Source organism: Spinacia oleracea, chromosome 5 (assembly GCF_020520425.1).
Source record: "Spinacia oleracea cultivar Varoflay chromosome 5, BTI_SOV_V1, whole genome shotgun sequence".
Lineage (NCBI taxonomy): Eukaryota > Viridiplantae > Streptophyta > Magnoliopsida > Caryophyllales > Amaranthaceae > Spinacia > Spinacia oleracea.
In genome coordinates this window covers 47257115-47284892 of record NC_079491.1, presented here as the reverse complement: position 1 = coordinate 47284892, position 27778 = coordinate 47257115, and the positions used below count along the sequence as shown (strand labels likewise).

Sequence of the window (27778 nt, the reverse complement as noted above, 5' to 3'; positions counted from 1 at the left end):
GTCCAAGATATTATCTTTATTAGGCGTGATAGATCAATCAGATTAATAGTTTGACAATTTTATAAAGGGTGATGAAAGCGATTAAATCATGCGAAGGGACACATTACAACGCACCCTTGAGAGGTGCGTCACGGTTCTCAGAAAACTAACCACTTGGCTTTGCTATTTTTCCTTTTATTTAACGAATCTCGGGTTTCTGAGCATTGTTCTAGTATTTTAGGCTTAATTCATCAGCTACAAGGGACATGATACGTTCTGTTCGACTTTTGGGTCGATTGCGACAGAACGCGGGATCAATTTCGCAGCGTGAGGCTTAGGCTTAGGGTTGGAGTCAATACTCAGATTATGAATTGTGTGTCATGTTGTGTTCTTTTCACGTCGACTTTAGGGGTCTATTTATAGGAAAAAGTGGCGTAGAAAGATAGATTTTCAGGAATATGAATACGAAACGGATTAGGAAAAGAATCCGTCCCAGGTATTTTCGGCGCCCAGCACTGGGCGTCAAAGATTTCGGCGCCCAGGGCTGGGCGTTGAAAATAGGATATGGGCAGAATTCTTTGTCAGATTGGACTCTAGAGTACGGAGTCCATTAAGAGACTTAATCCGAGTTATTTGGTGCGTATCAATTTACGATGGAATGCGTCTGGGCCCTTTACGAACTCTAGGTTCGTTATGAGTTTAATTAATACGTTAACTCTTTTATCGAATTGCGATAGGAATAGAATTCCTTTTACAATTTCTATCTCTTTCAGGATTTATGTTGGAGTGCAACACCTAATTCTGACAGGTTTCTATCTTTTTATTCTTACTACTTTTAACAATTACCTTTTACGACATCTGCTATTTTTAGCAGGTTTCTATAAATGGAAGTTTTGGCTGAAATTAAAGGGTGATTTGAGATTCGTTATTTTATAGGAGATGCGTTGCCAAGTGGATATTTATGTTCTCATCATCGAACCTTCCCTTTCGGGAATGGGGACAAAAGTAGGTGTCTACAGTAGGCCGCGTCACCTTCCACTGATAAACACTGCATACTGCACAAAACCTTCAATAACTTCAGAAACTTCAAGAGTGAGCCTCCAGAATCTTTACACTCATGTATCTTTGAACATTTCAAGCTATAGCTAATACACAAACATAAAGCAAGATTGATACCATGTACTTTACATACCTGTATATCAAAAGTTGCAGTTCCGCAGATTGGATGCCAGAACGGGTGCTTCAGTCTGCACTTCTTTGCTTCAACACCTAACATTATGACAAATATGAAGCAAAATACATAATTACCAAATGGTATGTACCGATCACCATACAACAGTACGTTTTTGAAATTTTAGTCATTTTGCACTTCTCATACAATGGATAAAGGGTTGTGACTTAGAAGCCATAAGTGATAATACAATGCATGAAATAGTCATATATTACAAGGTGCGACCATTAGTTTGGAGCCACAAAGGCAAAAGATACTTAGATATTTCCTAGGAACATGAGCTACTAATCAACACTGCCATGTTCCTCAAGAAAAACCATAATCATAAAAGCTAGAGTTAATATATTACAATACCAAGCCTTTGGAATGTTTTCTAGCAAAAGGCATACACATAGCCATTAAAGAGAGGGGTGTAACTGATTGTTTATTGTAATGCAGGTTGGCCATGAGCATGCAATACAAAATGAGGAAGTGCAACACTTAGTCCTTAACAGGGGCAGTGTGGGTGTGGTCGACGTCCTCTGCAACAGCGTGGTCACCATCCTCATGAGCAGTAGCACCTTGATCGACATCCTTTGCAACAACATGATCACCAACCTCCTCATGAGGGGCATCCTCGATGACCACTTGCTTCAAGCACCATTGAAGGGCATTGTGTTTGGCCAAGGACATATTTGGCCCAACTTCCATCAGAACATGCCTGGTGTTGAGAAGTTCGTGTGCGGACGGGAAGGTCCTAGTATTAACCTGCAATGAAGGGTGATATAACAATTACATTTAAACAATGTATCATGGCACATACTGTTGCATATGAGGAGTAATACGTAAGGCATGTACATGTGGTTTATATTGAGTTTTATTGTTCCCAGGTTTCTAAATAGATTTTGAAAGTGTTCTAGCACAAGGATGGTCAAACATTATGGATCAATAATAAGAAAATTCACCAAACAGTAGGAAGATCAATATTTGCAAATCCATCTTTAACATTAAAAAGTAAAGTTTTGGATCTTACCAGTCAGAAATAACCAATAGCAACAGAACTTTCGAATTCGTAATTGATATCAATCACCACTGGAGCAGATAAACACTATAACCAGGGATCCGGAGAACAACTGAGATGCTCCCACAATGCGAGAGGTACAATTATGGACAATTGAGATGCTATTTCAAAGTGAGAGGTATACAACCCACAAACACATAAGTGATATCTGGTTTTGGGCGACGTTTAGAAGTTAGATATAAGTAACAAACTTTGTGTTTGTCGGGCATTCCAATAGGGGAAGCTAGGAGTCTTTATGTAATTTAGTTAAGGGTGTGTGCATGAGAGCATAACAAGCATTGAGACTTGAAGAGAAGGTTGAGATTAATTTAGATAGATGTTAGAGATACTGGAAAGAGAAGGTTGAGACTTGAAGTACAAATCTTCCACAAACCTAGAATTCAAGGCAGATCGCAACATTGGCAAAATTTTAAGAATTAGGCTCCATCTGGGCAGAATGAGAAACAAAATGCAGTAAAGTAATTGGGGTATGTTTAATCTTTAATTATTTCAAAATATTTTGATTGGAATAAATTATGCTTTAAGGGAAAACAAGGTTCTAGGCTAACTTGATTTTTGCTTCATTAATCAATAGAACAAAGTTGTAACTTTGAACTGGTAACCAATTCTATCTCTCACTCACTAAAGGTCTCTGTCTCTTCTACTTTCACTCATACTAGCTCAATAAACAAGGCAATAAAGAAAACCATATTCCAAAACAATAATAATGAGGAGAAATCGGGAAAATAATGTATGGATTATCCCTTCTTTGAGCACAAGGTTTGCAAACCTCATCCCACTGAAGTTCGATAATGCCATTTAATTTTACTATTGGCATGTTGGAATTAAGAGTCCTTCCTTCGTTGTTTTTAGATTCATTTCAATGTCGTGCTCGAGTTTCATATTATTTTGTTTTTATGCCTTTTGGATTCATTTCAATGTCGTGATCGAGTTTCAAATACTTTTTTTTAATGCCTTTTGGGATTCATTTGAGCGTGATGTGGTTAAGTTTCAGAACCAAGAGGTGTAAATGCTATTTAGTTGTCACTTTTCAATTCCAATTCTATTATGTCCTTTGTTTTTCTGTTGGTTTGGTTTATATGATTCCAAATATTGGTGAGCTTATGTCAGATTTAACTATTAACTATTAGGAATCAACAAAAGAGATTAAATTAAAGAACTCACAATGTGCTTCATCTTGAAGAGATCTGCAACAACCATTCTAAAAAGCTTCTCAGAATCCTCAGTGAATGAAGTGAATGCGTATGTGTCTGTGCCATCGGAAACTTCACAGTTGAAAATGACCTTGTGCCAATAACAAAGTAAGGAAAAGTAAGTGTATTAGAGAGAAAGGATGGGATTGGATGGGGTGGGGTGGGGTGGGGGATTGAATTGAAGTGTTGGGTAGTTGACGAAATTGGGAGAGGATATAACGCTGTGCTTCTTACAGGTCAGACACGTGTAGGCCTTTCCCAGTGGAGTATATGTGGTCTTCCCACAGTTAGGGCAGCCTAGGTAAGCATGCACCTTTTCTAGCTTTGGTTCAGGGACAACAACTTGTATCCAACAACGCTCCTCCTGGAGAGTGTTGGTATTATGTTCAGTAAACACAGTCATTAGTGATATATCTTCAGTGTGTACTTCCTCAATAAGTTCTAATTGCGTATAAGATAACAAAATAAGAGGCAAGAACATTAAAGAAGAGGTGACTTGCCCTCTTCCGCTTCAGAGCATCCACGATCACGATCACCCTTTCAAAGGAGGGGTTCCTAACATCTAACACCAGGGCTTACCTGTCAGATAAGACATCTTGGTGGTGACGAGCCCTGCAAAAAAACATAAGGCATTTAGCATTGACAAACGTGAAAAGTATAAATGGGAACATCATTATGGAACGGAGGGATTATACAACAGTGAGAATTTACATTCAAAGTTTTCATAATTTCGACACATATTCAAGAAGTAGAGAACTTTCAAGAACGGGTGGAGTAGTAAATAGTAAATAATAAATAATAAATAATAAATAATAAATAATAAATAATAAATAATAAATAATAAATAATAAATAATAAATAATAAATAATAAATAATAAATAATAAATAATAAATAATAAATAATAAATAATAAATAATAAATAATAAATAATAAATAATAAATAATAAATAATAAATAATAAATATAACCGATCTTTCAGGATCATAGCCAGCTCGTAACCGATCTATCCAAATCATGCCCAAGTCGGACCCGACTTGTCTTACCGATTTGTCCATAACATGTCCAAATCAAAACCCATACATTCATATCAAAAATGATATGTCCAGTTCTTGTTTAGATAAGAACCAGTTTTTCTAGATCATGTCCAGATCATTGAAGGTATGTCCGGATCATGTCCAGATCATAACTGATATATATTCAGATCATTAACGTTCTTTCCGGATCATGTCTAGACCAAAACTCATATGTCCAGGTCATGTCCATATCATAACTGATATATTCTAGATCATGTCCAGGTCCATCTAATATAAGAAATCGTTAAATCAAATAAATAATGTGAAATTTTCAATAGCAATATTATAAATTTGAATAACATTTATTTTGCATGTGAATCGCTTAATATTAATAATTGTAAATTTTTAATTAAATCTTAATTTTGAAAAATCAGATCATATCAGAAAAATAAGTTCAAATCTGGAAAAAAAAAAGTTCAGGTCAGATTAGGAGAAATAAGGTGAACTAAACAGGATCTAAGTCTAAATCTATCAAGGGTTCAGAATTTGAGATGTTAAGTCTAACTGTCTAATATGTGTCATTGAGATGATCAAATATGATAAGGATAAGTTTACAAGTAGTTTAAAAAAATTTAGACATTCATATTTTGTTTTTTAAAAATATATATATTTTTTTAATAGGAAAAGACCTTTCTAATACCATTTTATTAACAATTGTGATTATTACAAAATAAAAAATAGGTTGAGGTGGGCTAGATTAAAGTTCTTTTAGGAGATTCGAATCCGAGACCAATAGGTTGAGGTGGACTAGATTAAAGTTCTTTTAGGAGGTTCGAATCGAGCGGTAACCATGTTAGAAGGGTTACCACACATCTCACAGCGCAAAGAAGTAGTATACATAGTATAAGAGATACTTTCCTTTACTTTTTCATATTAAAAAATAGGAATTTTGGTTTTTAATACCTTAAAAATACCCCCCTTTGTATTTGTTACATTATGAAAATTTAATTTTAAATTATTACCATTTTTACAATTTTCTCATTTTAAAATTAAAATATATCTTTCGTTTCTTAATCGTTTAAAGTGATTCAAATTAAAGTTCATTATTTTCCTTTTTCTATATGGATTTCATTGAGAACGACATTTCAAAACAATTTGTTTGATAATTCATAAATATTTTAAAATTTTACAAATAATATTTAATTCATTTTACCTTTTACAAAATGTTAAAAATAAGATTCCTACGGAATCCTTACACATATATGAGAAAAATGGATTTTGAATCACTTAAAATTATTAAGAAACGAAAGACATATCTCAATATTAAAATGATAAAACTGTAAAGTGGTAGTAAATAAAAAAAAATTGGAACGTTAAGGTAGTAATTTTAATTTTTTTAAAAGTTAGTAAATGCAAAAGTGGTGTATTTTTAAGTTAGTAAATACCAAATAACCCTAAAAAGTAATATATTCCGACTATTAATTTCCAAAAATATTTAACAAATCATACTCTTCATTCTAAAATAATTCTGTGTCATAAAACAAAAAAAACAATCTCCACTATAATTCAATTACAAATACACATACTAAAAATGACTACAAAATGTGCTTACAATTCTTCCGAAGAAGTATAAAATAAATAAATTTAGCCCAAATAAAATATGGTCCAAACTCAATATATATATATATATATATATATATATATATATATATATATATATATATATATATATATATATATATATATATATATATATATATATATATATTTTGCAAGGTAAGATGAATAACCCTACCGGGTCGGAACCCCGCACGGGTAAACCCGCCCGGGTTAGCAGGCTAGACACTTTGAGAGTGGGGGGAGTGATACGGGGAACCCTCTCTCAAAGTGCCCCTAGTGGAGATTGAACCCCAAACCTTTTGGTTGGAAGGTGAAATCCTTTCCACTAGGCCAAGACACACTTGGTTACTCATACTTACAATATCCTCTCAACCTATAGGTTCCTAAACTTAACGCGTATTTATACAACAAGACTATTGTAACACCCTAATAATTCCTTGCTTTTATAAAATCATTTCCCAACTTAAAATAAAGGAATTACTAAAGCATTACCGCCACCGTGATAACGGTTAAGGCTATTACCAGAATTACGCAGCGGAATTAAATGTCAACTAACTTTTAAAAACCATAATTAATGAAATATTGAGGCCTCCTACAATTTGGAACCATAATGGCCCAAAACCCAAAATATAAATAATTCAAACATTTCAAACATAATTAAAATATTAAATAAAATAGTTTCAAAGAACGAAAGCATGCAACTCTCTCAATCATCCCAAGCCACATGATTTCGATCGTACTTGATCTACCAACCTGCTATATTATTCTACTCCCCAACAATGCAAGTGCAAATGATGGATCATCATAGGGTCATTAAGGCAAATGCCATGACCAGAAACACACAAAGCACGTAGTCAGCAGAAGCTGAATACTTACAAGCATAGAGTAAATGAAACTAAAACATGCATCACTCACTAAGTACTAATCAACATGCAAAACCCATATAATATTTAACAAACAATCATGAGATACAAGACTCGACTCTTGACTCGACTCTTGACTCACAATTTAGTTAGAATAACCTTCGAACGGGCCAAAAGAATAATACACAAAGGGAAAAGGTGATGGGAGCCAACCATACACCAAATATAATAATAATAAAATCGGGTCATACCGAGTGTCGGGCCATACCGACGGAATTCCTGCGCATAATATAAATGAAACAACGTCTTGTATCATTAGTAGGAGTGCGGGCTTTCCGGCAAGACTCCCCCCATTGTTCATACTCAAGGTATATACGTTCCAATAGTTTTGAAGCTTGTTCCGGTTGCACTTTACGTTTATTAATATTTTAATAAAGGCGAACTCAAGACTCGACAACATGCATACATACAATTAATAAACAACAACCAAAACAATCTTATTTTAATGCTTTAAGACTTGTGATCAACCAAGCAAAACACTTGTGATATTACTACCATGTTCCTCCTCACCAAAGTGAGACTCCACATCATGCACATTAACATGAGGGTTGTTCCCTTGCACGACAAATCCTAATTCATTTCATACATAATGTTCCCAACTGAACCCTACATGTGCGGTGGCTTACGTGAGCTAACCCTTCACATGTGGTAAAATGAATAGTACAACGAAGTACAAATAAATGGCTCAAAGTATGCTAGACATCCCGTATAATAGCATACAAATAAATAAACCATCCCTTGCATGTGAAATAAACCATACATGCATAAATATTGAACAACATGATTGCCAATGAAATCCATACTCATAATAATTTCAACATGCTTGTTCAACAATTAATCCAATAAATCCAACATCACAAATCACATGCTCGTTCACCAAAATAAACATGATTCCACATAACGTAATTCACATCATCAACAATCATGTTATGTCATTGACAAAAGGTGTGGTCGCCCTAGACTTGTACGTACCTTGAATACCTAAGCGTAGGGGGCACTTTGCAATAACGAGCACTCAACTAGAAATCACCTCCTATCATCAAAATAATGAAACTTAAATTATTTCCATGTTCATTAAATTTCCAGCAACTTTATAAAAATTAAAACCTCCTTTAAACTTTAGAATTCAATCGTTTTTCAATAATAAAATCGTCTCAATTTGCAAAATCAATCCCTAGTACAAAAACATACTTTTTCCGTCTTAAAAATCAATAAAAATCAACACTTTAAACCTTTATTCAAATCTGAAAATATAATTGATTATCATAATTAAAATCATCACCTAATTATGCTAATCAATTGACTCATTAGGTCTAGGTTAAAACCCTAACTTGAAAATCCCAATAAAACTAGTTTATCATCATAAAAATCAATGCTTTATTTAATAAACAAATCTGAAAATTCCTCCTTTAATAATTAAAACCAACCTAATGAATCACAACACACAAATCCTCAAACCACGGTATTCATAACCGGTTCCCAGCATTTTAATTACTCAAAACAATATTAATATAATAATTTAAAATACAAAATTTAAATAGAATAGATAAGGAAGAAGAGAATTATACCAATCCGGCCTATAGCACGGAACAACCACGAATTTAATGTGATTGGGAGAAAAGAATTGAATAACGAACGAACAAGCAACAACGACAACACACAACGCACCAACCGTGTGCGTGTGTGCAGCGACGAAGAGGAGCGGGCAGCAGGGGCCGCGCGCAAGCTGGGCGAGAGGGGAGCAGTGCGCTGGGCGCGGACGAAGAGAGTGAGGGAGTGTGGGTGTGAGGCTGGGCGAGTGAGGGAGAGCAGCAGCGACAACCACACAACACAACAACAACGACGCAGCAAAGAGAGGAAGGGGGTGTGGGCTTTGGGCGCGCGCGAAGAGGGAGCGAGCGAGGGCGAGAGCGAGGGAGCGAGTGCTGGGGAGTGAGGCCGAGCAGCACGAGGCACAGCAGCACGAGCACGGGCTACGTGCGTGCGGGCGTGCGGACGAGGGGAAAAGAGAGGGAGTTGGAGTGATGGGCAAGCAAGCAACAATAGGGTTTATGAATTTTAGGGGGCTCATTTAATGATGGGGGGAGTCTATTTATAGGCTCCCTAATCCCTTGATGGGCTAGGCTTAGGATATTTGAGTTGGGCTTAGGAATTAAATGAATTGGGCTAGCTTAGGATTTAAATTAAACTGTTTGGATTGGGCTTGATTAATAAAACGAATTGGACTTTTCATTTAAAACCCGAAGCTTTAAAAATCATTTGCAACTCATTTAATTTTCCGACTCAAGAATTAAATTCGTTTCGTAATTAATTAAAATAATAAATATTCTAATTAATTAAAATACATTAAATGCAATGCATTTAAATACTATTTAAATGATAATAAATCGTAAAATGCTTTATAAATATAATAAAATATATTTATAAATATTATAAAAATACGAGATATTACAACTATATCTATGTTCCAAAACTTATTTCTAAAATATAATCGTATTTCCGTGTAGGCTTCTTTCACATTCTCGAAGACCTATCAAACGAAAATAAAGATAAGTTAGTGAGAGAATATGAATAAACACACTAATTCAAGTGTTCAACCATCCAAAACCAACTATTGAGGTGAGTAGGCGAACCACTATCACAATTTGAATCAGAGTGCATCAAGACTGTTGGTCTTGAGGCTGCTTATCAAGATCAAATCAATGAGTTTGCTAAGTTCAGTTTTGCTACACATCTAACAATCTAGCATCTGCAACTAAAAACAAAAATTACAGCAGCACAAACATGAACCCAACTCATTTAGCTTGAGGATTTTTCTGGTTCGTCGTTAGTCATAAGAAAAAAGCAGCAATTTCAGCAATAAAACCATTAAAACAACTTATCATCAAATACACACATAGTATAACAATTACAAGGAACAATGAAGGAAACTTGAGACTAACCATCGATTATAAGGTACTAAGACGACTAATAATGACCCCAATCAGATGCATATGCTACTGATAAATGATAATATAAGCTTTAGTTCATTCATCCCCTGTTCATATCCTGCAAACATCACTAAATTTCCTTTGAAAGTATTCATGCTCTGCCTATCCAAGTAAAATCAAGCACCCAATACGAGAATACTAATTACAACATATATGAAAATTAATTAACCAACACTCCAACTTAGGGATGTCAGTGGGGCGGGTTTCGTGGGAGACCCGCCCCGCATCCGCCCCAAGTAGGCGGGGATGGAGGTAGGTTTGGCGGGTGATGGGGCGGGGATGGGTATAGAAATCGTACCCGCCATGGGTGATGGGGCGGGTGTGGATTTTTTGTTGAACCCGCCCCATCCTCGCCCGCCCCGCCCCATCCCCACTCGCCCCGCTTCATACCCGTCATGGGTGATGGGGTGAGTTTGTATTTATGTGCATGTTTAGGTGATAATATGAATTTAGGTGAGAATTTTAAGTTTTTTGTTTAGATTTTTTTTGTTATGACGGGTATTTTTTCGATTATATGTGTCTCTTTAGTCGTAAGGTTTTTGTTTTCTAAAGTTAACTTTCATTATTTCGTACATATGGATAATGTTTGCTTAATAAGAAAAATTAGGCGGATATTGGCGTGGGTATGGGGCGGGGATAAGACGGGGATGGATACCCAGTTGGGTGGTGGGGCGGGGATGGATTTTAGTTTATACCCGTTGGGGCGGGGAGGGGATGAATTTTGTACCCGCCATGGGTGATGGGGCGGGAATGGGGGTGAAAATTTTAGGTGGGGATGGGGATGAAGGGACATACATCCGCATCCGCCCCGCCCCGCCCCATTGACATCCCTACTCCAACTTTACTAAATCCAGAACCTGAATACAAAACCTCTAACATAGGAAAAATCTAAAATTAGTAAAAATTAATAAAGACAAAGAAAATAAAAAGAGAAAATAAAAGTAAAACACATGTTCTTTCCTTAAAGAGAAAGAAGAACAAATTTTCCATCTCTATGAAGTTTTTAGTAAGAACTATCACATTAAAATCTCGACAGATGAGAATACCTGTAATCAAATGAGATTATTATGGTTTTCACTAATTACACCAAAATAAGAAATCATCTCCTTAAAAATACAGAAAATTTACAGTAATGATAGAACTAACCTAGTTCTAGAACATCCCATCTTTTTTTTATATACCGATTAATTAATCAATAATTGAACTCTAACTTTGAAATTAATTTAAAAAAACACCGATTGCCGGTTTCAAATGCAAATTTCTTTTTTCAATCCACATACTATCAATTAATAAATCCAACAAAATCAGACCAAGCGGAAAATACTGAAACCCAAATTAATTCGTAAATTTTGTTGTGAAATAAAACATACCAATTTACTTCCTACCGCCCGCATTCACCGTATATTAATGTTGAAATCCGACCATCGAAACTTCAGATCTGGAGTTTTTATGGCCGAACTCGACCATTTGAAGCCCTAATTTGAACCGTTTGACCGTTGGTGGGTGATTTGGCCGAATTGTATTGCATGACTGGTGGTGGGCGGGGTTGGTTGATGAGAGTGACGAAGTTAATTTCGTTAATGAGGGTGGCCATGAGGGTGTAGGTGGCCTTCTCTCTCGTTCAAGCTATCTCTATGTCTCTTGACATAGAAAACATCGACAGAAATTTAAAAAAAATTAAAATCATTTTCTTTTCAAATTCAAAACTTTATTAAAATTTTCAAATAAAATTTAGAAGTAACATGGCAGTGGGACCAAATAGAAAACCAATTAAAAGACAGAATATGTAAGAGTAAATAGGTCTGGAGGTCCCTAAACTTTGCCAAAAGGAGCAGTTAGGTCCCTCAAGTTTCAAAAGGAGCATTTAGGTCCCTCAAAATGGATGGAAACCGCTGCTTTTTGACTTCTGTTACTAACGTCTGTTAAATGAATTAAAAATAAAGGCAAATTAATATAAAGGGCAGAAAAGGACAAAATAACATTTACTTTTACATATTAACAATAATTAAATAAAGGGAAACCCTTTTAAGTTAGCTTTTTACAAAAAACTAGCAGTTCAAAGTATTTAACAAGGCCATTTGTACCCAAATTATTCAACACTTAATAAAATAAAATAAAGGATCAACGCTTCCTACTAATCAAATCCCCCAAATTAACACACCCAACAAGCATAGGTTAATCAACAACATTTCTCAGAGACAATTTATCAAACACCTTGTGTGCACACCCAAGTAACTTACATTTCCGGTAAAATTCATCCGAGCTCAAACCCATAAACTCCATGCATCATCATCATCTTCAATCTCATGTTTAATCAGCAAGTCAGCAACTCATACATGAAATCTAACGAGCCTACGACTAATGAGGCAATATTAGGTACTTCCATTTTTCTACAGTCTAATGAGTGTCAATTTGTCTTAGAGTTAGTGTAAAATGTGATACTTGACAACTAAGGTGTGTTTTGGGAGCTTTGTAAGGCCGTAAGGATTTGCATCTCCACCATGTCAATATGTCGTACTTAATTTTAGGATAATGCAACACCCTTATGGGCTGTATATAAGGAGCTAATACTTGCTATCACATTTGGTATCATAGATTGGTAGGAGAAAAAGATAATGAGCCTCTGAGTGTTGGCATCACACCCTTCAATATAATCTGTTTAATTTTGCAAATTTATTTCTATTGTGGGTTTGCCTTGTCTCCGTTTTTTAGGCTTAAGCATTGAGGGCAATGACAAATGTGAAATTACAATGGAATTGTTGGAGAAATCCAGGAATTAAGAAAGAGAAGCAGATTGAAGAGAATCCATAATAAAAGAGGAGAGAGAAAGAGAGAGAAAAAAGGTAGAAGAAGAACTAGTGGTAGTAGCAGACATCTGGGAGAAGAGAATTTGAAACTTTAGAGTTGTGGAAGAACAACAATTAGCTGAAGTTTATGGCGATAATTGCTGAAAATTTGGAGTAAATTTGCTTGGGTTACTCACTAAATTCGATTTGATTAGGAAGAGTTGTGGAAAAACCTAGAAAAGGGGAATATAAAGGGTGAAACGTGTAAATGGAGAAAAAGCCATATGAAAAAGCTAAGTAAGTTGAAAAAGCTAAGTCATAATTAAAATCAGCTGTTTTCATTTATTTATACACGTATAAATTAATTTTCCTTTTCTTTAAAGCGATTTTATTATTATTTTATTGAACTTAACAGAAAATGAAACGGTGTTAACAAAAGTAGCTGATTCCATCCATTTTGAGGGACTAAAATACTTCTTTTGAAACTTGAGGGACTTAACTGCTCCTTTTGCCAAAGTTTAGGGACCTACAATATAGTTTACTCGAATATGTAATGACCCACATACCCCAGGGTTTGATGTAGATATAGCTGGAATCACTGGGAACGATGTTATCATGACCGAACTACCTTGGAAAGCGTAGTAGTCATCCTTTCCCTCCCCAAAGCTCACGTGGCTCCCTAATAAAATTATCCGGATTATTTTATAACCGAGTCATCAGATTTAAAACTTCCCAGATAATGTTTTACCAGTACTAAAACAAAAGAAAGATACGAATTTGCCCAGCGTCAATTTTGCAGAGACGCACACGACACCTCCATTAATACATCGGTTAAGATTAACACATCTCAACAAAACTCCATTGAAGACGAAAATTTGAAAGAGCTATAGAGGAGAGAGAAAATCGTGTCTGCGAAATCATGAAGGGAAGAACGTCAATTGAAGTCGGAGCTGATGGTGTTGCTGTGATCACCATTATTAATCCTCCAGTCAATTCTTTGTCTTTGGATGGTATTCTTTCTCTCTTTTCGGATCTTCTTATTCTTTTGATTATATTTGTTTTTGATGTGTGTTAGTGGTGTGAAATTTGGTTCATTTTGAACACATGATTTATTGCGTTTCTAATTGAATTCTATGAGCTGATTTTTGATTTTTTTGTTTAATTGTTAGGGTTTACTTTGATTGATGGGATTAATGAACTTATCTTATAGTAATTCCAATTATTATGACCTTTTATTAGTTGTCGTAGAATTAAATAACTAATGCATTTAAAAAAAATTGAAGCTGTTAAATGTATTTATCAATTGATTTGTGGATAGTGCAAATAACATGGTATTTTCGTAATTAAATCAATTAGAAAATAATAAAAAGGTGGAAATAAAAAAAGAAACGAAAAAACTGAATTAAATTAATAAAAATTGAGATTAAATAAATAAAATTTGAGTTTAAAGGAATAAAATTTGGGTTCAAAAGTATACCTTGAAAGTCTATATGCCATGTGATTTGTAGTATTCATCAATAACAGCTATTGATTTGGAATCCCCGTTTAAATATCTTAACTTACCAAAGTAACGTGGGAATTTCGGAGGAATTTCTCCATTCATCTCGTATAGTGAATCTTTGGAGTGCTTTTGCATAGTATCTTGGCATCACCTCTCTAATTTAAAGAGATCTTGTTTAATCATTGAACTTGGCAACTATTAGGATAAGTGATTTTCCTTGTTGTTGTCAAAAAACGAGTGTAATATTAATCGGATTATAGTTCCAAAGTTCTGCATTGTGGTAACTGGCACCATTTTTGCCATTGGAAATTGTAGATAAGTATAATTTTTTAGGCTAGTTGATCAGATAGCTATTTCCATTTGTCAATTGGAAAAACATGGCTAAGCCCCTGAACAGTGTTACCTAATTCTCAAATCATCCCACAAAACGCGAACCGAAAAGGCGAATTATAACATGAAAATGGTACAATTTTGGTCTAACTTAGCAACGTAGGTAGCGAACCGCGATCCCGTGCCCTTGAATTGTGTTCAGTTAAGTCAAGCTTATGTAGGGAACAAAAAGAAGACCCTCATTTAAACTATTTTGCATATTCCGACGAAAAAAAAATAAAAGAAAGAAAACGATAAATAGGTTAGGAACATGTGGGATTTGGTTAGGACCATAGAAAAAAGTCACCGAAGCGGTCGCGATTGCAGTAACAGTCGGCGGAAATCGCTTGTAACGGATAAATAGAACGGATCGCGGCTAATACGATGTGAACTGTGAATTTTGTCTAAAAGTTCACATTAACATGTTTTAGCCTGTTAATACTTTTAAGTTTTAAAAAAATTATTTCAACACAATTTAACCACCAAACCTATCATAATTAGGGTCGGCAATTCCATCCGAACCCGATGAATATCCTTCCAACCGACCCGGGATGATGGGTGGATCGGGTAAAGGATCAGGTCGAATACGGGTGGACATACATCCAACCCGCCACTCGATATATATATATATATATATATATATATATATATATATATATATATATATATATATATATATATATATATATATATATATATATATATATCTGAAAAATCTAAGCAATCCGACCATTTTCTAAGGTTTTTCGTCACCTATCAGCACTCAAATCCACTCATTCTGTTTCCCATCTTTCTCGCCCCTTAAACCTTACTCATCCTCAAATTTCAGAGAATTTCTTTCATCCTATTATGGAATCTTTCTACTGGATTCTCTACACTTGCGGAGCCGCAATTTCTTAATCTTAGTGTAGATTACTTTCAATTTTTTGCAAAAGTTTGCTTCATAGTCTGAAGTCAAATAATAGATTTTTACTCCGTAAGAACTAGAAAGAATATTCACTTATTGGATTTATAGTTTCTAGTACCCAGCTTGAAAACTACCTTTTGGATGTAGTTTTAATTTTAGTTTTAAATTGTTATGTATAAAATATAACTCAAGTTCGGAATTATAATTTGTTAATGTCATACTCTAGTTTTAGTTGGGAAACATTATACTGTAATTCTTTTCATATTTATGACTAATGTACGTATTTTACTTATTTATGTATTTTAAACTTTACTTATTTTTATTATCCCTTATAATATTTTTTCTGTAATCTATTATTTTTTCCTCTTATCTTACTTTCATTAATTTCACTTTCTCCTTGTTTATCCTTTTAACTTCCCCCTCCTTTCTGGTTTGTCATGTTGACGTGCTGTTTTATAATTGAGCTGTCTAAAAAAGGTATTTATATTTTATTTTAGAACTTTCATAATGTTTTCTAATTGTTACATCACAACTGTTTCACTAGTGTTGCAAAGCTTGAAAGAGAACTTTGACGAGGCATTAAGAAGAAATGATGTCAAGGCAATTGTAGTTACAGGTAAAGCCTTAAATGCCCTTCTTCATTTCATAACTTAGGTGTCGGACTTAAAGACAATAAACCATAAATTTAATATGTGTTTCTTCGGCAGGTGCCAAGGGGAAGTTTTCTGGTGGTTTTGATATCACTGCTTTCGGTGGAATCCAAGAAGGAAAGAGTATGTCATACTTTATTGAAGCCTATGCAATTTGTTTTTATATGTCAATACTTAGCTCCTATGAGTTATGACTTAATTTTGTTTCCCTTGGCAGCTGCATCACCAGAGCGAGGTTTTGTAGCAGTGGAGGTTCTCACTGACACTGTCGAAGGTCTGATTTACTGATAGTTTTTGAATTTTATAAAAAGAAAATCTAGCTCGGAACAATCTTGGTAAACCTTCCTTTTTTTGTGTGTTTGCGCGATGGGCAGCTGCAAGAAAGCCTTCAGTTGCTGCTATTGACGGCTTAGCCTTAGGTGGAGGTTTAGAGGTTGCAATGGTATGAGACACAATTTACTCCGTTTATGTAGATAAGACTACTATTAGATGATATCTAGAGTAAATATTGCGCAAAATAACTTTTATTTTTGTAGAGAGCTCACTAACTTAGTTTTCCTTCTCACAGGCTTGTCATGCACGGATATCCACCTCTAATTCACAGTTGGGCTTGCCTGAGCTTCAGCTTGGAATCATTCCTGGATTCGGAGGTACTTCAATTTCTTTATAGCTTCTTAGCCATAAAATTAAAGACCGTATTGAACTAACAAAACAAAAGCACAAAATTCTAACAAAACCACCTGGGCAACGGGCTTAACAACTAGTAGCAATATGTAAACAATATTATATGCTGCATATTCAAATCGCCAAACGTGCACATCAAACATAGTCAAGTTGCTAACGTGGTGCACTAGGGACAAGGGGAGTATGTGAATTTGATGCTTTCATCTTTGTGAAAAGTGTAGAGTAAAGAGATAGTTATACCCTAGGATGCTCGGACTCGGGTACGGGTCCAAGGGTCGGATCCTTAAATTTCTAAAATGAAGGACTCGTGGACTCGTTTTTGAAGGGTCCAAAATATGGATATGGACTCGGGGACACGGAACATTATTTTAATTTATGTACATCTTTAATAAAATATGAAGCGGTACAGTTACATAAATGTTTACGGCTGCCAAAATTAATTAGGCCCTATTTGGTTCATTATTAGTAAAGGAAAGGAAGAGAAAAGAAAGGAAGGGAAAAGAAAGGAAAAGAAGGGAAGGGAAATAGATTTTATTTTCCTGCGTTTGGTTTAAGGGAAAGAAATGAAGGGAAGAGAAATAAAATATAACTGACAGCTTTTAATTTTCTCTTTCCTTCCAAATTCCTCCAATTTTGGGAGGAAAGGAAAGTGAAAATTTTATAAAGGAGGTTTCCTTCCAATTCCCTTCCTTTCCTTCCACTTCCCATATAATTATTTGTACCAAATACAGAAAACCTTAATTTACCTTTCCTTTCTTTTCTTTTCCTTCCAATTCCTCCCAACCAAATAAAGCCTTAATTGCAGTTTTAAAAAAAAGACTTACAGTAAAAGGAAAAAACAAAATAAAAGTAAAAGTAAAATCGGTCAATAAATACAGAGTAGTTAAATACGGAGTACATTTAACCTAGGCAGGTAGGTTGTAGCTATAGAAAACATAAATAGAAAAGTAAAAGAAAAATCAGTCAAGTAGTCAACAAACAATTAAATACATTTAATACAATTGTTAATAGGCTGAATGGAGAACAGCTGTCAAATACCTGTCCACACAACTTTTAATGAAGAATAAAATTAGGTTTGACCCAAAAAAGTTGAAAAAAGGCCCAGTAAATTAGATCTACGACTTATCTTCTTCCCTTTTCAAGCTCTTCCAAGACCCATCAATGGAGTCTCTTCTAATCTGCAGCAAAGGACGACGACATCACCGGAGAAAGTGATACCGGAGGTGTCATGCTGAAGGAGTCGTAGTGTGGGAGTAGTCGTACCGTTTAAGGGTTGGATCTTTAAGGGCGAGTCCGTTTTCTGTTGCAAGCGTCCGGTCCGGATTCCGCACCGGCACCCGCGTCGTGTCGTGTCGACACCGGTACGGTGGGTGCCGGTGGCGAGTTAGGGCCAGGGCCGGCCAGCCATGGTGTTCTTCGCTGTCCTATGGACCCCTGATGAGTTTAGTTTGGGGTCTGCTTACCACCAGTGATTGTTCGGGGTAGCAGGGGAACTGGGGATGGGGTTGGGTAACAACTTTGGTGCAATATGGAGCAGTGTGATCTTTTTTTCTATTTCCCTTTCTCTCTTTAATTTTTTTCAATCTTGTTGTTATTCCTGAATTTTCAAATAAAAAAATTGCGAACACTCAAACAATGACAACTATAATGATGGAACATGGGGTTAAAAAGACTTGTTTGTTTATACCTAAGATGTATGCATGTGCAAAAAAAAGTTTTTTGGTTCGAATATCCACGCGTAAGGGGTACTAATGCAGTTCCAAGTTTTTAACTGTTCCACTCTGTCTGGAATCTGGACATGCTGTGTGTGGTCTTGGTTCATTGTTGCAATGAACATTTACCGTTCTAGTCCTGTTGAAAGTTGGGAATTGGTTCGAAAATATATGCTCTAGAGTGATGGTTTTTATGATGCTTTACTCATCCCAATGGTGTCAGGAACCCAGCGTCTTCCACGGCTAGTTGGACTCTCAAAAGCTCTTGAAATGATGCTGGTATGGTTTTTCTTTAACTTATGAAAGAAAATTATTTATTAACAAAAGGGTTCTTGTATTTGTTTTACTAGATGAACACTAGACATTCAACTTCTTAAGTCCAAATTGAGCTTATATTGTGCAGACTTCTAAGGCAGTCAAAGGTTCAGAAGCCCACGACTTAGGACTTGTGGATGCAATAGTTCCAGCAAATGAACTGCTGAATGCTGCTCGTTGCTGGGCCCTTGAAATTTTTGAGCGTAGAAAGCCATGGATTTCAAGTCTTCATAAGACAGAAAAGCTGGAGTCACTTGGAGAGGCAAGAGAAATACTGAAATTTGCTAGGGCACAGGCCCGAAAGCAAGCTCCAAACCTCAAGCACCCTCTGGTTTGCATAGATGTTATTGAAGAAGGCATAGCTTGTGGACCTCGTGCTGGCCTGTGGAAGGTTTTTATTTTCTCGTCGTTCATTCTTCCAGGGTTTCTATGTACATGTGTTGAACTGAGACAATATTTTATTATATTAATCGCTGGCAGGAGGCTGATGCTTTTGAAGAACTTCTGCGTTCAGACACTTGCAAGAGCTTGGTCCACATCTTTTTTGCTCAACGAGGAACATCAAAGGTTCGTTTATTACTTCATGAACTTCTAGGTCATTGCCCCCAAGTGGATTTATTTTCTCCTCTTTTTCCTTTCAGTCTTTTCTCCCTTATTTTCTGAAAATGTAATACTGGCTTTGATGAAGAGGATAATTTATAGGGAGGATGAGATGACCTCACAAACAAACATGATGAAATGGCCTTCCAATTCCCGTTGAATACCCAAAGACGGATATCTTGGGAGTACATTGTTCATAAGTCGTAACAATCACTCAAAGTACATCCAGTCTGATGCTTCAATCCAAACCATCCCTGAATTGAAATCATGTTTTTAAAAATTTGTTTAATGAACACACCACATGTAACCAGCAGAATATTCGATAAGATCTTTTTCCACCATCTGGGAAGGGCACAAGGCCACAGCTAACAAAGCTGTCATGTGTTCATGGAATTTTTTCCATATGGCCCACCCTATAGGCCTACACTCACCAGAGATTTTAAAGATTGAGTTCCATGTATTTGTTAAAAGGAGTTGTTGAACAACTGTTCATTAGTTTCTACTTTAACAAAAGACAAACATCAGGAAGGAAGCTTCTGGAGACCTCAGCCATTCTAAGGATTGTTAGTATTAATATTTTTTTTTATTAAATGACAGCCTTGGTGAGGGCCTTCACCTAAGGGGGAAGCTTAGCCTTCCACATGAAAGTTATGAAGTTGGCATGTGGTATATATATACCGGGCTGGTCTACCCTATGCTGTGGGGTGTATTATTAGCCTAGTTAGGGTGTCAAGGATAGAATGTAGGTAGTTTTGTTGGAGTTATGTGTCGCACACAGTCACCCATAGTTTAAACCATCAAAGAAACCAGATAAACATAAGAATGTCATGCATATCCACCAAAAATGGTTTGAATGATTTGTCATATATTCTAGAGTTGGATCCTGTAGAGGGGATTTGGTAGGAAAAGGAGAAAAAGGAAATGACCAGGTATCCATGTTAGGTTTGAAAAATCATACTTGTATAACATTTGATAAGAAAGAAAAGGAAGCAATGGGAAAGTGATAGGCGATTTTCGCGTCGTTGACAAACACCACTTAATCAAACAAAACTTATAACACACCTAAAACCAACTATATGGAATATAACGACAAGCATAGGGATCGTCCCAAGAGAATGGATGTTCGGCTTTTAAAACTAATTAGATTCACAAGCTAGTTCAATCGGAAAATAAGTTTTTTTTTGTTTTTGAAACTAACGAAATATACTAAAGTTCAAGAGGAATAAAATAAAGGAAACAAAACCTAGAGGAGTCGGGATTCGGCAAAGGGAATCGAATTGGAGTTCCGGAAATTCTAAATGCTCATGACATGTAATGATTAAAAGAATGAGTGCATTGACAAAGATATGGCTTCGAAGACCTTTCAGGTCCACCTTCGATCACTTCTCAACTATCCCATTCTAGCCTTCACTACAATCACGATTCGAAGAAGAACTCAAGAATGAACTATCCAAGTTAATGCAAGCCACGAATCACATTTTTGTTTAAAGATGGAGTAAAATCCTAGGCTAAAAACGACATAAATTAGATGTCGCTCATCAGAAACCCCCTTCATAATATTTCAAATTTCATTTCGTTCAAAGATTGGAGAAATTTGAGAAGAAAGGGAAAATTGGATGTTAACTAAAGTTCTTTTCTTTTTCCTTCACTTCCTTTCAATAACCTAAACATTGGAAAATAAAACTTATTTGTGTTTCCTTTCCGTTCCCTTCTTTTACTAATAATATACCAAACAAAGGGTTAGGTAGGTGGAATGTGACACTTATTTGAGTAAGAAAATACATCTTGATTCTCAAAAAGAAGCTAGCCAGCTACGCAATGAAATCCATGTAATTGGTTCTAGTTGTTCTCTTGTAGTATACCTCCTCAAACATGACTGATGCATGTTTTTTCACCTAACATCAAAGTAGGTCAATAATCTAAGTCTCTTCTTTTGTGCATACAAAATTCGTTGAGGTGTGGGGGGGGGGGGGGGGGGGGGGGGGATCCAGTAACCAGTTCCTTTTAGTGCGTTTGCTACTGATAGTATTGTACTGGTGTTTCACTTAATTTACTGTTTGAGGAAGTCTTTCTTGCATGTGATTGGGTTTATTTGGTATGTCTGAATCCCAAAACAGGTCCCTGGTGTGACTGACTTGGGTTTTTCACCAAGACGGATAAGAAAGGTTGCTGTTATTGGAGGAGGTCTGATGGGTTCTGGAATAGCTACTGCATTGATTCTTAGTAGCTATCCTGTTGTTTTAAAAGAAGTGAACTTGAAGTTTTTAGAAGCGGGTATCGGCAGAGTGAAAGGTACCCTGGATCTTTAAAATTCATGTTGAATCTGATTTACTCTGATGCTTGATCTTTTCTGGTAGCTGACACTATTTTTTTTATTTAGCCAATTTACAAAGCCGGGTGAAGAAAGGAAAAATGACTGAGGAGAAGTTTGAAAAAACCATGTCCCTTATTCAAGGATCCATTGACTATGACAGCTTTAGAGATGTGGATATTGTCATAGAGGTGGAGTGTGCCTTTTCTCTTTTCCGTTGATAAGTGTAGTCAATTATTGGTTGCTTATAGAATTAGATAGATGTTTGGAACTAATTCCATCTTCTTGCAGGCCGTCATCGAGAATGTTTCTTTGAAGCAACAAATTTTTGCAGATCTAGAGAAGTATTGTCCTACGCATTGCATACTTGCAAGTAACACCTCCACGATTGATCTTAACCTTATTGGTGAGAAGACTCGGTCCCAAGATCGAATTGTTGGAGCTCATTTCTTCAGGTAATTATCTTTTCTACTTGGTGGACACTCTCAAAAATGACCTTTAGCGTTCTTTTTTATCATAATTATGTTTGTTATCATGAATTGCAGTCCTGCTCATATTATGCCCCTTTTGGAGATTGTCCGAACTCAAAAGACTTCACCCCAAGTAATCTTGGACGTGCTAGATCTTGGTAAAAAGATAAAGAAGACACCAGTTATTGTTGGAAATTGTACGGGGTTTGCTGTCAATAGGATGTTCTTCCCTTATACACAAGCAGCTATGCTACTTGTTGAGCATGGTACAGATTTATATAAGATTGACAGAGCAATTACAAAGTTTGGAATGCCAATGGGTCCATTTAGGTAAATGTAACATAAATCTCCATATATATGCTTTTTTTTTCTTCCTGTTCTTCTCTCGACTGACCTGAGTATAGTGCTTCAAAGAATTTAACAACTTTTTTAATACAGATTGATTGACCTTGTTGGGTTTGGAGTAGGCATTGCAACTGCCATGCAGTACATTGAGCATTTCCCCGAGAGGACTTATCAATCTATGATTATCCCTCTTATGCAAGAAGATAAAAGAGCAGGTAGCGGTGTTTTCAGAATTGAAATTCTTTATTGATATTGGTCTCATGTATGTTGAATGGATCGGATCTTCTTTTTCTTCTTCCCTTTCAGGTGAATCGACTCGCAAAGGGTTCTATTTGTACGATGATAGACGCAAGGCTAGCCCAGATCCTGAATTAAAGAAATATATTGAGAAAGCAAGGGAAATTTCTGGGATTAGTGTTGATCCTAAGGTATGTTTTGTGATTTTTACCACCATCTATATCATCGACAGTGGTTGTTTGATTGTTTTCCTGCATGGTTCATTCTTATTTTCTGTTATATTTTTTTCAGTTTGTCTTTTCTCAGTTGGAAAATCCAAGTAAACTTGTATACTATATGGAAAAATTAGTGTATGTTCGTCTCTCCGTTCATTTCTGTGCATTTTCTCCACGCTGAAGCTCAAAAAGAATTAGTATTTTGAGAAGTCTAAATATCTAGTTCGTAAACGCATAGATGAATGAAACCCAAAAACACGCTTATTAGCAAAGATAATATCAATTGACTGACACTAGGAACAACCATTTCATAACCACAAGATGATTATTATTGATTGTTAAGTGAATTCACGTCAAATTTTTAAAAAGCCCAGATATCCAGGTTGTGAAGATATTATCAAATCAAACCATGGACCACATGGAGCATTTCTCCAGGGAAAATCTCATGGCACATCCCAGGCCCAGACTCTGGCATGCTGATGCTATGATAATCCTATTGGCCGCATGGAGATTCTCCAGGGAAAATCTCATGGCACATCCCAGGTCCGGCTCTGGCATGCTGATTCTATGATAGTCCTGAATTCCTGATCCTAGGATCTGGCATTCTCATTCCTCAGGCAACTTTTCCAGCAAAACTTCCGAGAAATATATATTGGGAACTCCATGTTCCAGAATTTTCCTTATTCTAAAGATATTTGGATAGTGAAGGTTCTTGTGAAGGTTAAACTTTGGTGTATATCAATTTCTGGGTGTGTAAAGAGATAAGTTACCTTTGTATACCAAAGGGCTTTTTATAAAGGTAAACATTTCCTCCAGCTTGGCTTTAGGAAGGGGCTTAAAAGAACACTGACATAGTTGAAATACTACTAGACCAGAAAAGATTCTCTTGCAACTCTAATCCTCTCACAACATAAGCTGAATTTGTGTGCAAATGGCCACATAGCACCTTTCCCCCTAATGTTTTAAGCTGAATTTATTACAAAGGTGTGAAGTATATAGTTACTGTCCTTGAGTATGAGCTGGTTGGTATTTACGCTATTTGGCTGAAAGGGAATTGGTGGATGTTGTTTACTTTTTTGCGAGGCCTTGTGCAGTGAAGATGGAATGTTTTGTAAGGAGAAAAAGATGTGGGATGCTTTGGAATTTTCTATTTTAAGGTAGTATCTAGGTTCTTTGCTTGGAGCATGATGATCATATTTCTGGTAATATGCGTAGTATCACGTGACTGCTTGGTGTTTTTAGCCTTCTGTGGCAGGTGGCGTTCTGGGCTATCCATAAATATTTGCTTTTGAGTGTGGTTGGCATGATTTCTTGTACATACTAAAGGATACTTTGTCCTTTGGCTGTATTGAATAGTGGTTTCCCACATTTCTTGTCTAAAATAAATCTGTAAAAAAATGTTAAGAAACCAAGCCAAACTCCATGAGAATTTTGGCTTTGTTCTTTCTTTCTTTCTCTCTTTCTTTGACCTGTTTTTCTTTTGAAATTTGTGCCAAGCGAAAGCTGTCTTTGCCGCAGTTTTTTCCTTGCTTTTGAGTGAATGTAATATTACATGGGCTCGTTGAGTGTCATTTGTTCATGTTCCTTGATTTACTTCAACAGGTCAGGGACTCCTACATTTTGTTTTTTGAATTGTCTTTCTATTACTTTGTATTAAGTACATGGAAAGGGATGGATAGGAAGAGTAGGGAAGGGGGAAGAGCATTTTCCATTGTTTGGATACCAAAATATGGTGAGGGAAATAGAATGGAGGTCTTCCATAATTTCATTTTGGAAAGATTTGGAAAGAAAATGAAATACAAAGTATACAAATTGAATTATCCGAAAAGATTCACCCTTACTATTGCTTAGCCTTGTCACATACTCATGACTTTCTCTCTCCTCCTCCCCTCTACTTCTCTGTAAACTGATTAACAATGGCGTGAATTTCTGTAATGACTATTTCTGTCTTCTTGTGATTTTCTCTCTCCTCCTCTTCCTCCTGTTCTCTCCTAATTTGAAACTAGGGCTTGTTTTGTTTTTTCTCTTCTTCACAAGATCTTGGTTTGCTGTCGAACTTCAGCGTTTGTGGCGGAGGTGGCAGGTGTTCCGGCGATGAAGGAGGCGGAGGAGGAAGTGTTGGTTAGAGTTGGAAGGAGAAATGATCGCCAAAGAGGATGTTGGTGGTGATTTGGTTGCCATTGATGAGGGTGAGGGACAAAACTTGAATATTATCTTGGCAATTGCAAGATAGCCCCGTACAATTTCAACCCCGGTAAATATTTGCAGATCATTTTTGACATTTTCACCTCCCCTCCAGCCCTCTCATCCCTTCCCCTCCTCTTCCCAACCCTGCTTGACCCTTCCTAATTTCCCATCCAAACCCATTGTTAGTGTCACAATCCGTGTGTTTGACGTCTAGCCATCCTCTTGGGTACATTCTTTTTCTTTTGTTGTTTGTAATTTTTTTTTTTTTTTTTTAGGGGATCTTGTAGCTTAAAACCAGTTACATAACTCATATTGACTGTCTGGCGCTTTCTCTTTCTTTGATATTGATTGTTGTTTATTTCTGGCCCATAGTAGACAAGAGTCGCAAGAAATCAAGAATATTATGCCATATAATTTAGCCTCTGTACATTACACCAACTGAACTATTTTGTTTGCAGGTAGCAAACTTATCTGAGAAGGACATAATAGAGATGATCTTTTTCCCTGTGGTCAATGAAGCTTGCCGAGTCCTGGCGGAGGGAATTGCAGTAAAAGCATCAGATTTGGATATTGCTGGTGTTATGGGAATGGGATTTCCCCCATACAGGTCTTGCTTTATTATTTGTGTATTGTAAAAATGAAATGCTTAAAAGTTCCCCAGTTTGAGAGGCTCGGGTAAATGGGAACTAAATATCATGTTTAATGTAATGTTAGGGGTGGAATCTTGTTCTGGGCCGACATGCTGGGATCAAAATATATTTATTCAAGGCTGGAAAAATGGTCAAAACAACATGGAGGGTTCTTTAAGCCTTGTGCCTACATGGCTGAGAAGGCTGCAAAAGGGGCTCTACTGGTAAGAACTTTTTTATTTGCTGCACTTAGGAAATCTTGAAGTAACTGCAAATTGGTGACTTACTATTTTATAATAATTTGATCTTGGCTTGCGTATCTGTGTTTATCAAAGTGATTTTTATCCATTTCTCCATTGTTTGGATCTTCGCCGTGATATGTATTTGTGCCTTTTCATTTTAACTGAGACGCAAGGGAGGATTGACCATCTTTGCAATTTGCTTGATGAAGTAATGATAGTTTGTGTACATTGATGGTACTTTGCCATTCAGTAGTTTTTTTTAGTGTGTTTTGCTAGCTTTTGTGATACTTACCGCAGATGTTTTCTGTTGGCATGTTTCCTTCGCATGAGGTTCTTATTCAGCTGAATTAAAGTGTAATGCTTGCTTGTGACTTTGTGAGTACTGAAGTCTATATGGCTGGTTGTGATACTAGAAATTGCAACTTCTTATCATCAACCATACTGAGTCATTAGTTAGAGGCGGTGATTTTTTGTAGGCATTTCTTTAGCTTTCCATGATATAGAGGGTCTATGATTCTCGCAGCTGACACTAGCTTGCAGAAGCCTAGTTTTTGTAGGTAGTTTGTGCATGTTTAGGTACTGGCATTGTTTTGGATTTGTTGCCATTACCTTCTCATATCTCCTCTGTTCTTGTGCTTGCTTACACAATCGTTCATATTGCTTTTAGTTCCATTGTTTTTGTTTTCTTGTATTATTTTTCTGGGTAAGATTGTTAGCGTGCAATTTTTTTTGAGATTGTCTGTCTTTATAGGATACTAGTAGACGACTAGTACATGATTAATGGGTGATAATGTATTCTACTCTTTTTGGTATTTGTAGAGTTCTGGACCAACAGGACAAGCTAAATCGCGGCTGTAAGGGAGAACAAAATTGGACAGGGCTGATACAATTCTCTCTTTTTTTTCCACCAAGCATTTATCATCCATACGTAATCAACCTTTGGGAGGTTCTCAGCAAATAAGAATTAGCTCGCAGTGCTTTCTAATAAAGATTGCTAGGGCTAAAAGGGTTTCCACATTGCAACTGTGTTATGCTGTTATTTATTTCAAGAACTTTAATACGAAGTATTTTAGGTAGCTATTTATATTGTAAGCTTTTTTAACGATGTATTTCAAAGATTAGTAGTTCAAATAGAAGATATGAAGTTTGGTATGAGAAAAAGGATGCAATAACTTGTGTGTCAGATCGCGTGACGGTCACGCGCCTGTCAGACGACCCAAGATCACGCGTATAATATAAGCATTCTAATTTCTCTCTCCTGCTCGTTTTTGCTCTCCCTCCCCTCTCGTCGCTCCTCTCGTCATCTCTCCCCTCTCTCCTGCTGGTACGATCCTCTCTCTCCTCTCCTCGCTCCTCTCTCGTCGGAGACAACCATGGCTATGCCGGCAACTTTTGAGAAGTTCCTCCTTGTTCCTCTGCTAAAATTCCAATGAAAATAGACGGGGGAAGTGCGACGGCGGTATGGCTGCTACATCGATCTTCCCGCATGTAATACCTCGCATTTTTTGGAATTTATAAATATATTTTATTGTATTTATAAAGTATTTTTACGAATTTTATAATTTAAATTGCATTTAATTATGATTTCAATTTATTTTTATTTAAAT

The 27778-nt window shown here is 36.2% G+C and overlaps 2 protein-coding genes across 11 annotated transcripts; one reads left to right on the top strand and one right to left on the bottom strand.

The window, feature by feature from the left end:
- Positions 1–1342: 1342 nt before the first annotated feature.
- LOC110790023 (uncharacterized) lies at positions 1343–11972 on the bottom strand. 10 transcript variants are annotated; one of them, XR_008920877.1, is made up of 5 exons: positions 9964–11719; positions 3698–4075; positions 3435–3554; positions 2223–2643; positions 1343–1957 (listed from the first exon to the last, which is right to left on the bottom strand). XR_008920877.1 is itself a non-coding variant. In XM_056828291.1 (3 exons), the coding sequence occupies exons 2-3, from the start codon at positions 3468–3470 to the stop codon at positions 1691–1693; spliced, it is 303 nt and encodes a 100-aa protein (XP_056684269.1). In that variant the 5' UTR covers positions 3471–4075; positions 9964–11719; the 3' UTR covers positions 1343–1690. The 10 variants fall into 10 exon arrangements, 1 of the variants encoding a protein (XP_056684269.1); XR_008920876.1 differs by having other exon boundaries at positions 3435–4075; positions 9964–11720; XR_008920874.1 differs by lacking the exon at positions 2223–2643 and having other exon boundaries at positions 9964–11717.
- A 1445-nt stretch (positions 11973–13417) lies between these two features.
- On the top strand, positions 13418–27332 carry LOC110790033 (peroxisomal fatty acid beta-oxidation multifunctional protein MFP2). The gene is made up of 18 exons (XM_021994778.2): positions 13418–13807; positions 16119–16190; positions 16282–16347; positions 16442–16498; positions 16599–16666; positions 16793–16874; positions 18844–18899; positions 19024–19326; positions 19416–19502; positions 21653–21827; positions 21916–22037; positions 22138–22301; positions 22392–22646; positions 22755–22876; positions 22968–23089; positions 25759–25907; positions 26015–26153; positions 26991–27332. Exons 1-18 carry the CDS (start codon positions 13717–13719, stop codon positions 27027–27029), a joined length of 2169 nt encoding a protein of 722 aa, XP_021850470.2. The 5' UTR covers positions 13418–13716; the 3' UTR covers positions 27030–27332.
- The last annotated feature ends 446 nt before the right edge of the window (positions 27333–27778 follow it).